The sequence below is a fragment of the Lolium rigidum genome, chromosome 6, assembly GCF_022539505.1.
Source record: "Lolium rigidum isolate FL_2022 chromosome 6, APGP_CSIRO_Lrig_0.1, whole genome shotgun sequence".
Taxonomy (NCBI): domain Eukaryota; kingdom Viridiplantae; phylum Streptophyta; class Magnoliopsida; order Poales; family Poaceae; genus Lolium; species Lolium rigidum.
The window spans coordinates 274692658-274710943 of record NC_061513.1 but is presented as its reverse complement, the minus strand read 5'-3'; the positions used below and the strand labels follow the sequence as shown (position 1 = coordinate 274710943).

At 44.8% G+C, this 18286-nt stretch overlaps 1 protein-coding gene and 2 long non-coding RNA genes across 3 annotated transcripts; all 3 read left to right on the top strand.

Annotated features, from left to right (window-relative positions):
- The first annotated feature begins 2446 nt into the window (after positions 1–2446).
- On the top strand, positions 2447–4889 carry LOC124664165 (uncharacterized protein At4g14342-like). The gene is made up of 4 exons (XM_047201745.1): positions 2447–2529; positions 3128–3214; positions 3338–3461; positions 4781–4889. Exons 1-4 carry the CDS (start codon positions 2447–2449, stop codon positions 4826–4828), a joined length of 342 nt encoding a protein of 113 aa, XP_047057701.1. The 3' UTR covers positions 4829–4889.
- A 5460-nt stretch (positions 4890–10349) lies between these two features.
- LOC124666531 lies at positions 10350–11186 on the top strand. Its single transcript, XR_006990914.1, has 3 exons — positions 10350–10489; positions 10579–10704; positions 11047–11186. It is a non-coding gene; the product is annotated as an uncharacterized LOC124666531 (long non-coding RNA).
- Positions 11187–11678: 492 nt separating this feature from the next.
- Positions 11679–12429, top strand: LOC124666529. The gene is made up of 2 exons (XR_006990912.1): positions 11679–11982; positions 12125–12429. It is a non-coding gene; the product is annotated as an uncharacterized LOC124666529 (long non-coding RNA).
- Positions 12430–18286: the final 5857 nt, after the last annotated feature.

Sequence of the window (18286 nt, the reverse complement as noted above, 5' to 3'; positions counted from 1 at the left end):
TTATGTTTATTGAAGTTGTTGTATTCAATAGACGTTTACTTTTGGAACAAATGTTCACTGGATTTTGCATGTTTATGAATCTTTCGTGCTAACTATTTAAATATATTAGATCTTTGTTTTTTTTTGTTTATTACCTTGCATTGTAAAAAAGTTATCTTAAATCTATGAATATTGGCCGGAGAATAATTGACCCAATAGTTGCGCTTAGACATGCATGGTATCTATGTGCGAAAATATTTGGGCAAGTCAAATTAACAAAAGTTCGATAATCATAGTCATTATCAACAAGTTGAAGAGAAGGTGAATAAAATATACACAATGGACAAGGGCAGTTAGCAAAAATAGCTCAACACAGCCAACCATGTATTGACCTATGAACTTTCTACTCACCAAATTGCTATGACAAAGGCATCTAAGAAAAATAGTTCAACACCATGAACCATGCATTAAGCAGTGTAGCTGCAACGCCTTGATGGAGGGCGTGATAAAAAAAAGGTCAGTTCTTTTTTCTGGAATAAGGTCATTATTTGTTGAACTTTGTGTCTGGAGTTATTTCTACCGTTTTTCATGGAGAGGACGGTGTAAAATTGTCCACTAGAAATGGACATGTGCCGCGAGGAAGGAAGTTACATGTTGTGTGTGCGTGTGTGCATGTGTGTGTGTGCTATTTAGTGTCTAGGTACATCCAAATCTAAATAAATTTTAGACAACTTTTGTGGGATGGAGGAACTATTAGTTTTATCTAAAAATAAAAGTGATCCAATGCTCATCTCTCGTAGAAGTTCACCTAACTGAGAGGAGAGCAATACAAGTCTACCAAGTCTATATCAACAAAATGGGCCAAAATGCAAATGAACACATGTCCTTTTTTAAAATGCAATAAAGCCCCTTATAAGCAGCGTCCATATCGAGATTGTGGCCCGGAGTGCACGAGCGGCACCTGCCCATGCCCAACTGCTCCCATGTAGGAGGCGACCCATCATGCTTGCATCCAACCAGTTCTCGCTCCACCATCGACACTGTTGCTTCAATGAGCTCCTGTGTTGGAGAGAAAAAAACAAAGGGTGGCAAATGAGAATACAAAACATACTAGGAGATGTTTATGCAAAATATGCATATACTCTATTATCCTTGGTGGGACCACAACCATCCACCATGTGTGTTGGACAAGCATGGTCCGAACAGCGAAGGACTTGCGGCGGATAATTTGCAATTTTTGAGAATCAAGATGTGCACATTCAATTTTTTAGTGCAAACTTAAAACCTCTGGAAAATATTTGACCTTCATTGCATTTCACTCAACTTCAACCATAAATCCAAATGCTCATAGTTATTTATTAAACCAACTATTTCTTCTCACTCACGTCGAGTTTGAGATCCGAGTTTCGTCTATTTTAAGGAGTCATAGAATTGAACGCATGTCCTAGGACCGGACTGAGAGTGCATTGAGACACATTTTCCAGCACACACTATTTGCATAAAATATGTACGCTTTTTGAACTTACAAAATATTTTGGGTCTCTTTGGTTCCAAGCCACAATTTGCCAAGCCAAAATTTGGCATCTATAATTTATTTGGCATGTGTTTGATTTTTGTCACACATTAGCTTGCCACACTTTATTGCATGTATGATTTATTTGTTATAGACTTAACTTTTTTGCCAACTTTTGCTGAAGTTTGGCTTTAATATTTTAAACCACACTTTTGTGGCTAGGAACAAAACAAACCTTTCACTTTTAAAAACCTATACGGAGTAAAAAAATTGAATACCTTGTTCTATATGTAATTTCAAAGTTTGTAATCTTGCACTTGTATTTTTCTCTAAAATTCATCAACTGTAAAACTTTTAGCTCGCCGTCTTGCCCGTCAAAACTCTAGCCCCTCACTCTCCGGCGTGGTTCCAGCCGAGCACAGCGCACTTCAACACTCAACCCCTCATCCGCGCGACGCCGCCACCGCCGTTCCCGTCCCCGGTCCTTCCTCACCGCGCCCCCGCAATCGTTGGGCACTGGTTTTCGAGGTATGACCTTGTTTCATCCAGCGATTCTCATAGTCAGATCCCACCGACCTGTATTTCTGGGGCACACACGGACCGCCGACGCAACGCCAAGATCCGCCCACCCCTGCGGAGCTGCGAATTCGTGCTTGACTTGCAGATCTAGTTTAGCTGCCTGCCATTTTGATCGGGAAACTTTCTTTGTAAATCCCCGAGGTTGTTAAGTTCGCTGCGTTGTAGGAAAGTTCGTTGTTGGTAATAAACTAGATTATTCTCGGCTGATGAAAATCAATAATGTAGACCCCTCATGTCTCGTCTGCTCTTACGCAATACATTACATCTTCTGCGTAGGGTTCAGTCATGGAAGTTTCTAATATACTTCTGTTTGTTTTTTTCATCAAAAATCTGACTAAAAAAATTGGGATTGCCTCCTTGAGCTGTTTTTGGATGATGACATACCTCTGTGTCTTCTGCACTTCTATAGAACTGGGTGAACGTTTGCGAGACTATTGGTCCCTCGTCAGTCTTCACAGGTCAGGATAACACCCGTCGGCCACTATGCAGGTCAGTAATCACTGATCAAAACTCTCTGTATTGCTGATTCTGCCCAAAGTATTCAATTGCCATTTTACATAGAGAAATACGATTTTTGATAAAAAAATTGCCACAAAGCAACTACTATCTATTATTTAGTTTAATGGGCTATTGGATATTTATACCCCAAAAATATTTCTTGTGAAAGATAACTTACTTTTTGTGCAGTTTATTTTGTGGTCTGTTATAGTTGGTGATTTATTCTTGTCTGCTAACGGAATTGATCTAATAGTTAACTTGAACTGAAAACATGTTCTGCATGATCTTTATATCTAAATATTTGTTGTTGGATTTACCTTATTGTTTTGGTATTGGTGGTTAGGTTCATCAAGTAGTTACTTTAGTGGCTGTGTCCTGCTATTGTATATTTTGGATTACACTATCACGATGTTCATTTTTAACTTCAATTTACTTAATTTTTAGGAGTTACTGCAAATATTTCCAGTGTTCTCTTGTCTTCTTTTAGCTTGCTACATAAGTATTTTTACATTTTGACTGGAACTCCTGTAAGTTCTAACATGATTCAGTATTTTAAAGGCTAGCGACGAGGTTCAACATAAATTCTCAACTAGAGCATCTTCAAGCCAAATATGTTGGAACAGGGCATGCTGACCTGACCAGATTGTAAGCATCTCATTTTTTTTGTCTTCTGTATTAAAAACGTAATGGCACACTAGCTGTTCGAACTTTCTTATTGTTGACACGGGCTGGTATGGTATTAACCATTAACATTTTCTTGTACTACACTGAATGGGCTGTAAATATCCAAAGAGACAGCTATGCATCCTATGTTGGACACTATCCAATGTTGTCATATTTTGCCATTGCTGAGAATGAATCAATTGGAAGGGAGCGCTACGAATTTATGCAGGTATGTGAACATATTTTATCTTGCTAGTCTTGCTTGTATTAGGCTTTCACTAGTGGGTTGATAGTCTTTCATTGGGTACTTAGGCAGTTTCACTGTCTTCCATGGACCCTTTCTTTGCCTCGTATTTGGCATTTTTATTATTTTCATGTACCATGTAAGTGCCTTTACGTGTATGACATTCCAAGCTCATTAAATACCACCTTGATGCTGCTACTCTTCAAGTTGTAGCTCTGCAGGGTTTCGTACTAAGCCATAATATATCATGTCGCTAGCTTGAACTTGTTTATTTCCACGCTAGGAAGGAATATTTCAGGGATGTGACAGTCTGAGATACTCTCCATTTATAAGTTGATGTGAGATACACCCCCCGTTGAGAACTCAAGTTATGTAGCGATTTCTTGAAATGACATGAGACACTCCGGGCCTGTTTGGTTCCCGGCCACAATTTGCCAAGCCAAACTTTGGCAATTTGGCATATGTTTGGTTCCTGCCACACTTTATTACCCATGTGGTCCATCTGTCATAGAGTGATTTTTTTTGCCAAGATTTGGCACACTTTGTTGCACCAAATTTCTCAGCCACACTTGCCAAGTTAGGCTTGGCAAAGTGTGCTTGGGAACCAAAGAGGCCCTCCATGTCTATAAATAGATGTTTCAGAATGCTTGCAATCAAAATTGCGAAGATTGATCTCTAGCAAACACAAAATTTGTGACATTTTTTTCACATGCAAGAGGTATAGCTTGAAGTGGTTTCACATCAATTAAATGGTCCAAATAAAAATTGGTTGTCCTTCTGTTGAATGCTGGAAGCAAGAAACATACTAGACGGTTAGTTAAATTGTCTCTTTCCTGCCTTCAAACTGATGCAAATCTAGATCCAAGCCTAGCAGGCTGCAGTTTGTCAATTCAGATTTTACCTTTCTCTGTTAGATAGGCTTCAGTCTTAAAGCCTAGTAGGGTTGGTAGTTTAGTACGTTATGTGGTATGTACTGTAGACACGCGGAGCCAAGCTAGCTATCTGATACCACGGTTTGTATTTACCATTCTATTGTGCTCAGAATTTAAGAAAAAAGTTATATATGTACCCAAAATTTCTATGCGAGCACCTATGCTATGTTGGACCTGCAATTGATTTGTTTTATCAAATTCATTTTGTTGCCATCTAATTTAGCATGTTTGAAGTTTACCAGTATCTGTGGTAGTTCCCCTTCATAGTGTTATTTGGCCATACTACAGTGTCTCCATTTGCATGTTTGTCAGCAGTTGTATCGGTGAGATATTGCACTACAATTTATTGAACCGCTGTTTCCGGTCTTGCAGAAAATGCTGCTTCCCTGTGGCCTCCCTCCTGAGAGAGACGAAGACTGAGGAGGTGTTGACGTTGTAGTTGGTACCACGGCAGAAACTTGTGTTCGGCTGATGTTTGTTACCGAAGTATAAGGCATGTGTGGATTAGCCACCTCAGTGCTGTGTGTGGCTGTGTTTGAACATCCTGGACATCTTCAACGATGTGTACCGTATTTCTACTTGTCCTCCACTCGAATGTTAAGCACTTGTTCCGTTCAGTTTAGCTATATTAATCTGGTGCTATCCAGTTGAATTTAATTTATGGACGCCCACAGCTATCTTAGCCTCATAAAGGAGGTAATGTAACATGATATTGTGTATGTGTCTTATGTGTGGACAATGTAGTTGAATTGCAGCAGCTCATGGTAGAAATTGGGATGTATTGGAGATGCATTTTATGTTTTTATTTTCATGTTCTATTTCTAAGCCAGGCTTCATCCCCCCTACCTGTGGCGCGCTACTGGTGCTGGAGTCTGTTTTTCTTTGCAATGAGTAGGAAAATGGAGTTCCAATAGATTTGGTATTGGAAGCTCAGACATTTGTAGTTGGAAGTTGGGGAAGTTGTGTCATTTTGACAGAGATAGAAGTTGCAAGTATTGCGGCACAAAAAGATATGTTCATCTCTTAGCTTATTTGTGTTTATGTATTGTATTGGAATGTTACGTTAGCAGTCTTGGTCCAGACTGAGGCAGATTTCGCCATCCGGAGTTGGACTCGATGACGTTGTGGCTAGTTGTAGTTGATGATGATGCCCTCACCTCGGTCGGCTTCGGTAACAAGTATGCATAACCTTACGGCGGCGGTAGTTTTGTTCATAGACAGTCCTATTTCTCTTTGCACTGGAGTAGTATGTATTGTCCTCGAGAGATTGTATGTCATTAGACAACCTCAACAAATAAGCTAGAATCTGGTGCTTTAGTTAATTTGTATATTCAGATACAGTTGGACAAAGATCAGGTGACATGCACCTTTTGCATGTCACCGTGTGACATGCGGCCTAAATCCAAATTTAAACATTGCGAAATTTTTTGAAAAAAATCATGCATGTTCACAGCACATATTAAGATAACGCCTAAAATTTCAGATCAAAATTCGAAACATACATCGAAAAACAAAAAAGAGAAATTTCGCAATGTTTAAATTTGGATTTAGGCCGCCCCATGTCACACGGTGACATGCAAAAGGTGCATGTCACCTGATCTCTGTCCGATACAGTTAAGGTGGATCAGATCTCAAATTATAGCCTGAAAATATGAATCTTTTTTAATCTGAAACTCTTCCAGCAAAGTTTTTTTTTTATGTGAGCAAAGTTTAATTTTCCTAATACGGTAAGATTTTCTTTTAAGGAAAATATGAATGAATCCTTTTGCGGCGCATGGGGTAACAAGGCCGCAAGGCCCACTACACAGACAAGTTCGGCTCGTAGACAATTCTTTCCTGGGCTTCAAGGCCACAGTCTTCTTCCCGTAGACAGAAATAACCAGAACTCCCTGGCAGTGGCGGCGCTCGTCCCCGCTTCCCGTCGCCGCCGGCGCCGCCGCCTGCGCCATGCTCCGCCTCCGTAGCTCCATCCTCACCCACCTCCTCTATTCTCCGGCCACCTCTCTAGGCTCCTCGGTCCAGCGCCTTCTCTCCGCAGCCGCCCCACGCATTCCTCCAAGCCCTGGCTTCGCCGTGGACTACCTCGTCGAGAACTGCGGGCTCACCCGGCCGCAAGCCCTTAAGGCCTCCACTAAGATCTCCCACCTCAAATCCCCCTGCAATCCCGATGCCGTCCTCGCCTTCCTCTCCGGTCTTGGATTCTCCACCGCCGACGTCGCCGTCCTCGTCGCCAAGGACCCGAAGTTCCTCTGCACTCGCGTGGAGACAAGCGTGGGACCTAACGTCGTCGAGCTCACCGCCCTCGGCTTCTCGTAGGCGAGATTGCGAGCCTCGTCTCGCTCATCCCCGCCTCCTTCCGCCGCGGATCCATCGTCTCCAACGTGCCCTACTACTGTCCCTCCTCGGTTCATACGAGAACCTCCTCCGGTACTCAAGAATAGCTCCACCCTCCTCTTCGTCGGCCTCGAAAAGGTGGTCAAACCCAACGTCGCCTTCTGCGCGGAGTGCGCGCGGGCTAGATCACTCGTGATATTGCCAAGCCGTGCATCTCCCGGCCACGGTTGATCGGCACCAACCTAGAGCGCGTCCATGCGGCGGTGGCATGCGCCGAAAGTATTGGCGTGCCGCGTGGGTCTCGGATGTTCGAGCGGCAGCGGCCGCGCGCTGTTTCATTCCTCAGCAAAGAGAAGGTCACCGCCCAAGTGGACTACTTGAAGAACACGCTCGGGTGGTCGGATGCCGAGGTGGGCATTGCTGTTTCTAAGATTCCGATGCTGCTGGTGAGATCTAAGACCATGTACTATGTATGCAAAAAGCGGTTCAAAGTGGCTTATGATGCGGTTCCACACATAGCAGAGCATCGATTCTTGTTGTCAGACAAAAAAAGCGACGCAACATATTGGTTCGGTTCAAAGCGACTCTATCTGACACACAAGGAAAGAAGGAGCCAATCACATGCATACTTTAGAGTAAACAAACAAGCAAAGGCTGAACTTTCTGCACAAAACGGGCCCCACTTTACATGCACAAGCGGCTCAATACATAGCGGGGATTCAGCCCGATTCCAAATTCTGACAACATTTGCCTTGAATCGAACACACATTGTACATGGTCTAAGGGCGCTCTGCATATTCTGTCAGAATTCCTTATCTCTGAGGTGGGGTTGGAACCGGCCAGAACGGATTACCCTTGAGCGCTTCGTCCCGTAGACAGAAATAACCAGAACCTCCACGAGTGAGTCTCCCTGTCAGTGGCGGCGCTCGTCCCCGCCTGTCAGTGCCACCACCTCTCGCGGCTCCTTGTTCACGCACGAGAATTAACCCTTCTTTCTTTCTTTCTTTCTTAAAACAAAAATAAAAACAAAAAGAAACCATCGCCCCTCACCTCGATCCACTTTCTCTCTCCAAATCGATTCCCCAAGGCCCAAATCGCGCCGCCGCCCGCCTTCTCTTGCTCCTCCCCGCCCCACCTCCGGCCGCCATGGATGGACCTCCGCGTTCAAGCCCGGCCCAGACCTGCTCCTGGTCGCGCACCCGGACCTGCTGCGTACGGCCACCTCCCTGCCCACCACCACCTCGCGCTCGCGGACGGCCTCCAACTTCACCACCGTACGGCGACCTCCCTACCCAACGAGCGTCGACGCGGACAGAAACGAGCCACCACCAGCTCCACCCACCGCCAACTCTGCCCGCCACCAGCTCCCCCTTCTCCCTCTGCCGCTCCACGCGACATCCCCATTTCTCCAAAACCGCCTCAACTCCGCCCCATCCATCCTCACATCGCCCCCAACCACCCTCCGCCGCTCGCCGCTCTACTCCGCCAACGAGACCTCGGCGAGCACAAGATGCTGCTGCTGCTGCTGCCGGAGTCCACCCGGAACCCTTGCCGGCAGCAGGCGGCCGTCGTGATTGCAGCAGGTGGTGCCCTCCCGCGGTGTTGGGCTAGGCTCGCCAACGACACCACGCCGCCTCTGGTGAGCTACTCGGGTTCCCCTCTTCCTCTTCTACATGCTTGCCGTTTTCCCTTTGTTCGATTTTTTTCTCCATTTAATTATGGTTCGCACTTGCTAGCTTTGGTTAGACTTGATCAACTGGATTAGATTCAACGACGCCTGCAACTCAACTATAGGATTAGCTGCTTTCGTCAGTAAATGGAGCTGCCTTTAACAAAAATGCTTGGTTCTGACTGAATAGTCGCACCTTTACAGTCATGCTTCTTGATGCATCAGCACGTTTAGTTTTCTTTCTAACCAATGTTCCCTACCTACTTAGGTCATGGGGAGTAGCAGCTAACTCGTCTCTGTTTTGCAGGTCACCCACTGATTGGTGGCCGTGGTATTAGAGACGGCCGGCGTATTCCTCAACCACGACCTGCTGCCCGCAACCACAGCTCGCACCTGTTGCTGCTGGGGTCTCGCACCACATGTCCAACCTCTACATGCTAACTTGATCCACGACACCGGTAGGTTACTGCCTAGGTTCAAAAAGGGGCTGTCCATCTCCTTCATTTAATCCACCTTCTTGGTTGGGCATCGATCCATGTAGTGGAGCTAGTTAGGTCTGCATTCTTGCATAAATACAACCCTGCACCTCAGGCTGCAAGCGGGACGCACCGCAGGAGCCCACGTACACGCTGCATCCGCCGCAATGATTATGCAGTATGCCGCGTTGCGGCGCCGCGAACGCCGCCTTAGCTTGGACGTGTTCGCAGCTAGGTCGCTCGCCTAGCTCGCTAGCTGTTTGTACAGACACACTCAATATTGGATGCCTTCCTTCTTGGACTACGGTTTCTAAGCTGAATGATAAGTACTGGAAATACTCTTGTCCAGAACAAATTAGCATGCATACTCTTCCGATCAGCTCTAGGCTGTAGTTCGTGAGATAAAAATCTGGTGATTTATCAAACATCTCCGTTGAAATAAACCAGTGCAGTAGTCAGTTTCCTCAGGTTAGACGAGTGTCGATTTTATTCAGTTAGCAGTAGTTTAGTCTGTAAGGATTTCATGCCAAAGTTTCTAACAAACTTTGAGCGATTCTTGCGAGGCATGATCAGGTCGTGGGATGGCGCGATTAGTGGATCATGGCCTCGTTGCTTTGTAATCTCCAAGTAAAAGGTATGAATGAGAAACCAGAAAAGTCGCAAGTTGTGTGCAACGCAAACCCTCTCTCCCTCCTTCAGTTCTTATCTCTGTGTTCATCTTGGTGATCTCAAGGTTAGGGACGACAATCTACTGGTAGAATAGCAAAACTGGCTACTCTAAGGTTCCCGTTAACAAAAATTTCTACCATGTTACATTACCGCTATGTTTCCATAGCTGCCAAAATGAGGAAAACATAGATGGTCTGTTTATTTGACACAATATTAAGCCTTCAGATTAGTAACCAAAACTGCATGCACAGATTTGGCAATCTGGGCCCAGGAGATGGCTGCTTCATTCCTTCAGTGGTGATGGATGTAGGAAGAAAACTCTCCGGTCTCGCCTTGTTAGCTCGTTCCATGTAAGCTTGATGGGCGTCATGCTTTGCTCCTGAAACCAATGTGATATATTGCAGTCAGATCCAGTTTTCCAGTGACAAACGCAGTAACTGAAAAATGTAGTGATTTTAACAAACAAAAAAATACTTTCTTGAGATGCACATACTGGAACATGGGCAATATCTTAAGCTATCAACATCATCATTGTTCTCGAAATAGTGAATCTTCACACTTACCAGATTGTGTAACATTTTGTGAGGCTTCAAAAATGTGCTTTGGTTGCTCCTGACCAAAAATCGACACACCACATCCACCGAGCTCCATTTGTAATGGGTCATGTGTTCGTTTCAAGTTGTTATAAGATCATAGAACACATTTCAACCCACAACAATATTTTTGATCGGGAGACCATGCCGCTAACTCATCTGCTCGTCCCTCTTCTGCAGGTCACCTAGTGGAACGACTGGTGGCGGTGCTCTGTCTTCCCCAACCACGGCCACGAGATGCTGGCCGCCAACAAAACTTTCTTCTGGTGACCACCTCGCTCGGTTGGGAAGATTTTGGTTCAGAAAATGGCCCGCCTTTGTGCTTCATTTCGCTGCAATGGTTGGGGATCGATCCATGTAGTTAGGCCTGCATTCTTGCATAAGTAGTACAGCAACCCCTCATCTGCTTCCTTCAATGTGTGTTTTCAGGTTAATGACGCCCCCCTTGAAATTAACCGGAGCTCCTCCTAGGCTGGTGGTGCCCTCCCGTGGTGTTGGGCTAGGCTCGCCAACGACACCACGCCGCCGCTGGGGGCGGCGACTACACCACCTCTGGTGAGCTACTCGGGTTCCCTTCTTCCTCTTCTACATGCTTGCCGTTTTGCCTTTGTTCAATTTTTTTCTCCATTTAATTATGGTTCGCACTTGCTAGCTTTGGTTAGACTTGATCAACTGGATTAGATTCAACAACGCCTGCAACTCAACTATAGGATTAGTTGCTTTCGTCAGTAAATGGAGCTGCCTTTGACAAAAAAACGCTTGGTTCTGAATAGTCGACGTTTACAGTCATGCTTCTTCATGCATCAGCATGTTTAGTTTTCTTTCTAATCAATGTTCCATACCTACTTAGGTCATGGGGAGTAGCAGCTAACTCGTCTGCTCGTCTCTTATTTGCAGGTCACCCACTGATTGGTGGCGGTGGTATTAGAGACGGCCGGCGTATTCCTCAACCACGACCAACACGAGGTGCTGGCCGCAACCACAACTCGCACCTGTTGCTGCTCGGGTCTCGCACCACATGTCCAACCTCTACATGCTAACTTCCACGACACCCGTAGGTTACTGCCTGGGTTCAAAAATGGGCTGTCCATCTCCTTGATTTAATCCACCTTCTTGGTTGGGCATCGATCGATGTAGTGGAGCTAGTTAGGCCTGCATTCTTGCATAAGTACCAAGCCTGCAACAGCAACCCCTCATCTGCTTCAATGTGTGTTTTTCAGGTTAATGACGTGCCCATGAACCCGGAGCTCCTGCTAGGCTGGTGGTGCCCTCCCGCGGCGTTAGGCTAGGCTGGCCACAGGCACAATGCCGCTGGGGGCGATGGCCTCCTGAGGTGTTAGGCTAGGCTGCCTTCTGGCACCATTCCGCTGGTGGCGGCGACTACATCACCTCAGGTGAGCTACTCGGGTTCCCTTTTTCCCTCTTCTATTCTACATGCTCTATGGTTCACACCTGTTCGATTTTACTCCATTAAATTATGTCGCCTAAAAGACTAAAAGATGATTTCATGGTCCTGCTAAAACTGCTTGCGTTTCTTCATCATTACTTAATTTCTGGAGTAAAATTTAGAAGTCCACATCTAATCTAATATTATGCAATTTACTGACCTCCATTTATCCTTTTCTTTCTCTTGTTTCATCATTCAGATTGGTGCTCACCACTTTGCTATTTGCATCAAACAAACACGTGTTGCAGGTTCACTTCGCAGAACGCGTGGACAGGGTACTTTCAGATCTTGGTGGCGTGGATGGTTGATAAGGCCAAGTTTGTTGCCTTCGTCAAGGACTGCTTCGTTAAGATGGAATGACCTCGGCATTGATCACTAAGCAGAAGGTTGAATTGTATCCTTGCCCATCTCCTTGTTTGATTGATTCGACTTTTACTGTTGTCTTCTCATCCTGCCCATCTCCCTGTTTATTTGATTCGACTCTTACTGCTTGTCTTCTCATGGAATTTGTATTGGTCTGGGTTGCAGAAGTGGAGCAAGGGTAAGGAGAAGGTGAACAACGTGCTGCTGTTTGACCAGGCCACATATGACAAGCTCATCAGCAAGCAGCTGGGGTTCAGACTCACAAACATTTTTGTAGCACTGCATGTGTTGTATGTGTCTGTCGGAGGATTGATTGTGGAAACTTCCATGCTGTGCATCAGCTTTGCCTGATGTTCGTTGTTTTGTGTCATGGAGTGTCTCCTGGAGTTGAATGGTTTGTTTGAAATGTCCCGAGTTTGCTCTGTGATCTAAATGTCCGAAAAACAATAAGGTCATGTCGAAATTCTAAACGCTTTGCTGATTATGCTTTCGTTGATTATTTGGCTGCTCTAAAACTTTTGTTTCTAGAAGAAAATACTTCAACTTTCCTGGTTTTACTTGACCAATCTATGCTAGCCACTAGACTAGCTAGCTTCAAATTTGAATGAGAGTTCATTTTCCTTGGTTAGCTTTATAAAAAAACTCAACCCATTTGAAGCTTCGGTCATGACTCGCCACGCAACAGCGGAGGCTCCGGTTATCCTAACCCCTTCCTACCATGTGTTTCTCATCTACATCTCCGTCTTGTATCTTTAGTACTCTTGTTCCATGTAAACATATATCCAAATATGGAGGAGGGCCCAGGCCCAGCAAACCACCCAGCTCGATGCATGCCCAAATTACAGCTATCCTTAATCATAATCTCTCTCCCCTGATTCGAGCGGCTGCATTCCTGGAATCGTTCAACGTTACTTATCCTGAAATAAAGAGAATTCAAATTTTGAAATCAGCTGACACAATATTTATTGCTATCCTGCGACTAGAATTGCCAAATTCAACTCACGCAAGCAGGGTCGGTAATGCAAAATGGCAACCTTTGATTCATTTATGCAGTATTTTTTTCAGCACGATTACTTTTTATATTCCAGTGGGGACTCCTTTTCAGCATTTTTTTGGTGGGATCCTTCATTATTAAATGAACCAAAACCTACGGCAGGTAAACACATTCGATTGCAAGATAAAGCAGCACTCAATATCAATGACACAAGTAGTAATAATGGACTAACAACACAAGAACACACCTACATCGCTGATCTAGGTGGGACATCCTATTTTAACATCTGGTTAACAATCTTGTGGAGCTAACTGTCGCTCGTCGAATGATCGGCGGGGTCCCGTAATCGACAATCACTAATTACCGTCCCACCTACTAATCTAATATAAGGTACATCATGTGACAACACCAGGATTCTATCTGCCCGCTACTTGAAGGACCAGCTCATCCACCAAACCGATTTTATTGCGTGTACTGCTAGACACCTGGGTATGGCTATATTCTGTCCATTCCTCCCAATTACTACCTCCATCCAAAAATTTAAGGTTTTCTTTAGAAAGTCAAACTATGTGAAGTTTGACCAAGATTTTATCAAAACCGAGTTTGGTCAAACAACCACATTAAATACGAGTAGATTAACCTTCACCCCTTATTTACCGAGACCACCCAAGCCCGAGAGTGCATCGTCCGTGTTCGTTTCGTATTGATGTTTTCTTGCCCATATTTGCATTTCTTTTTTGTTTTGAAAATGCTTTGGGTTTTCCATTAACGCCGGCACGGATAGCTAAGCGCGACGAGACGTGTCGTTGCGCATCAATAACTTCCGTCGCGAGGTAGGCGACGGTTGGACGTCGTTCGTGTGTCAATGATGCGTCGGGTCCGCCACTCCCCGCCTCACTTCGCGCTCGTCCGACGCGCCCGAAGTGTTCTCTGTGGAGTGGGGACAGCCTCGGGTACCGGATAGCGTATTGGGCCGTGCCGGCGGAAAGGGCTTTTCGGGCGCGCAACTAGGGCGATAAAATGTCCGACGCGCCCAAAAACCTTTGGGGGCAGCTTTGGAGGACGCGAATAGAGATATTGTTAGTACCGATGGTTATCATCTAGATAGAGGTGACACACATGCTTCAGCCTCAAATCTCCTAGGCACGAGGACCCACGTAGCTTCAACACTATATTGATGTGTGTTTTTCATCACTGAGCGGGATTCGGTCGTGCGAAGCCAGATCAAAGGACATAAGACCCCCTTGAAATTTGAGCCAAATTTTAACCATGAAAATATAACATATAAATATAAGTTTCATATAAATTATACTGCTGGATTCGTATTTGAAATAAGTTTTCCCACGGTTTATTTCATGTGGCAAATAAATTATATTTTGTTAGTTTATTCTATGGTTAAAGCTAGGCTTATATTTTGAGAGGGCTTTATGATCAGTACTAATACTGGTAACTTTTGCAGCTAGCTCTATCTAGCTCGCTCGTAGAACATGGAGCATCCATGGGTGAAAACCACGAAGCATGACTAAACACATGCATGCTAGTGCGGAGCTAGCTGTAGGGATCGACCTGGCTAGTGCGAGCTACACCACCAGACGTCTCTCCTGTTGAACCTCCACGAGCTTTTGACCACCTGCGGCTCGCCACGATCCGTTGCCGTGCTCCTCGAAGCTCGCCACGCTAAGCCGTCATCCCATCCACCCTCAAGCTACGGTACACCGGAGTCATGATCGTCATGTAGTTGCTCAACGCATTCGTGCCCCTCGACGTCGACACGACATCGAGGCTCGTGGTTCTGCTTTTCCGTCACACACACCTGTGTCGAGGGTGGGATGGGGAAGCCGGCGGAGGTGTTCTGCCACCTTCTCGATGGTGCTGCCACTTGCATGGTTCCTTTCGACGTGATACGGGGACGCCGCTCCCTGATCAATCAATCGCCAAGGCTTGCTCCAGCTCCAGGCGCGTGGGAGGAGAATGAAGTATAGGGATGGGGATTGAGGGGTGGTATTGGAAAACGGGGACCAAATGCACCATGTGCCTTGTTCTTTGACAAAAAACTGGAAAATTTATACGTCCTAAGCATATGGACTGAGAGGGTATACAACATCATTCATACTATTCCATCCATTCATAAGTATACCCCATATAGTTTTTGTCGTGAATACTAAAGAATGTACTTGGAGGAAAAATTAGTACATCCGAACTGAGCGGGATTACCCGGACAATTGTCGGGAGCACATAGTGGAGTTTGCATAATCCAATCCTAAAAAAAGTTGTCCACACAAGTGGTGCAATGCGTAATATTTTTCTATATTCCGGATTTTTCTTAAAAAAACTATATTCCTTAACTAAAGCGTAATATTTTTTTCTATTTTCTCGTTGAAAAAAAGGCGTGGGTACGGTTAAAAAGCCTTCCCAGGTCTGCCCCCCTCACAGTGTAATTAAGGAAGCCATGTGCGGCTGGTGATTCGCTCTTGGAAGTTGAAATTCTATGCTGATTTGAGTGTCACGTTGTCGCCCTTAAATTTAGGAGGTGCATGCAACAATTGAGGCATGTATACTGGTGGAGAAGGCATGCCTTTCCATACCCGCAACATCAGCTAGAGAAATCAATAGATATTAGTCATACAATGTATTACTCCATATGTCTTATAGCCATCTCTAGCAATTAATATTAATAATCAAATTTTGGTTGGAAATTTGTTGTTAAGGGAAGATATATGTGGTACAATGGAGAAAATAGTCTTTCCTTATTTTCTAAGAGATGATCTCTTAGCTAAGGGAAGACAACTTTCTCTCTCTTTATTCCTCTTTGTTTCAACTAATAAAAAATCCAACGTGCAATCTCTAAGGAAAGGCTAACATCATCCTATTGTACGTGTCCTGAGAGAGAAAAATTAACCATGTGTAGTACCTACTTAATAGGGGCATGACAGAAATTTTAAAAACTGCATAGCTCTCCTTTTGAAAGCTGCATAGCTCTCCTTAATCGACGTGCATCGTCGTATCAACGGGGAACGGAGGAAGTATATAATTTATTTATGCGTACAACTAATAAGGAATTTTCACAATTAATAATTGTCATAAAATGTAGGGGAATCAATTGTCACCAGAACATCCCGTGAATGAAGAAGAAAATTAATTGCCGCTAGAAGAAAATTTGGCGAAACTTCCGTAGAACTTAATTCATGCCTAAAATGTATGGGAATTAACTAAGTGAGCAGAAAATACAGGGGACATTAATTTCGGAGGAATTAACTAAAGTGGACAGAGCAATCGGGGGAATTAATTTCTGGGCTGGATTGTACGGGATTCAGATGGTCAGGATGTTCTCCTGCAGAATCAACTTGCATGTTTGTAGGGGAGTATCACAGAAATTAATTAGGGGAGCGGATATTTAGGGAATTAAACAACTCCTATCTTGTATCTCTACTACTTAAAAAGACTAAAGTGGTTCCTTATTCTGCCAATACGTCAACCCTCTCGTCGTCCGGCTTCCTTCGCCGCGCGAGCACGCACATGGGCCAAAGCCCAACGAAATCCAGCTACTCTTTTCTCTCGTTCAACCGTCTCTCTCGCTTCGTCCCCGAGGGAACCCGAACCCCATCCCCTGCCTGTGCCCCTTCATCGCCGCCGCCCCTCCCGTGCCCCTTCACCGCCGCCGCCTCTCCCAGGGATTGAGCCGAACGGGGACGGCCTCGATGGTAGGCCGGGAGACGCGATGCAGCAGACCGCGCGGAGGCGGGCGGCGGCGCCTTGAGAAGCCCTCCACGGCCGGCGGGGCTCGAGATCCGGGCGATGCGGGGAGCGCGCACGGAGGCAGGAGGTGCCTATGACGCCAAGGTGAGCATCTCCTCATCTCTCTATTAGGTTTTGCCATCTCTACCTACGTTGTTTGATGTCTGTGTGCAGATCGCCGGGCGGAATCGAGCGATGCGGGATGACGCCGCGACGGAGTGGTGCTCAGGTCGACGGAGTGGTGGTCAGGTCCACACGCGAGGCACAGGGACTGGCACTCCGTATACCAGCGCGTGCAGCTGATAGCAAGTTTGGTGAGGTGATTTTCTTCCCATTTTCCCCCTCCGTTCATGGTCTCTTTATTGCTAGACATTTTTTATTGGGAGATGCATAGGTGGCAGTCCATGAGGAGAAAGCCTGAATGCTATGGCCGCAGCGCTCGCGTCATGGCTGCCTGGAGCATTGGCGATTTTTTTCTCACATGAGAGGCTCCACTTTTTCCATTTAATTTTGCTTGTTCCTTGCTTTTCTTATCGTTTAACACACGCAAAACGTTTCCTGCAGCGCTGCCAGACGTCGTGGTGTTATGGGTGAGGCTGACTGAGACCAGATCCAATGCATCCTTGGTGGTTCAGACCAAGACCTCTGTCAATGTTTGAGAAATATCTGTAACCATGAAAGTCATTTATGCTCAGAATTACTTATTTAGAACTGAAAGATTGTTATATTATACATGCCTCCAAATCTTGAGACAGAGATACATAAACAAATAAATATAGCTATTTTATTTTTATGCCTCATGAGGAATATTACAGGATTAAATTAACAAAAAGTATGTTGGTTAACTCTGTTCAACTGGGTTGTTATGACAACAAATGCTTGAATGAGAAATTGTACTTCACTCCTCCCAGACATGAATCTTCTCATGACAGCAGATGTTTGAACGCTTTTTTAATGCTTATGGTTTGTTTCAATTTCAGTTACTGGTCTACTGATATCTTGCGGATTTTTATGTTGCCTGGCTTCCTTTGTTCTAGGACATATGGTAAAAAATGTATATATGTGTTTTTTCGTATGTTACTAAAGATGCATTATGTGATGCTCCCGGCAACTGCAGGAAGGTTTTACAGTCATCGGTGAATTTTACATATATTTTCGTATTGGTTTGGATTTTGAAGCCAATATGCAATAGCATCTTTCACAAAATAAAATTAATCAATGCTTATATATTATAAAAGCTTGTATCGCTTGAGGGAGGCCACTGTCGTGACTGGTCGGATGAATATTGGGCATCGTGTTGAAAATTCTTCCGAGGTATATATCCCTTCTTTCATTCCTACAATCTCCATTCTTGCTGGTTTTACAAACTTTGATTCAGAGATTGGTTGTCGCATTAAATCGTGACTGGTCGGATGACTATTGGGCATCGTGTTGAAAATGTACTATGCAGAACACGAGTCATCTAAAATAATCATATGGTAGAGATATTTTAAAGAAGTGGATCTTATTCTATCCATTATATTTTCTCTTTCAGGAATTAATATACATGGGATTATCAGCACAAAGCCAGAGGCTAATATTCTGCGAAGCTAAGAAGG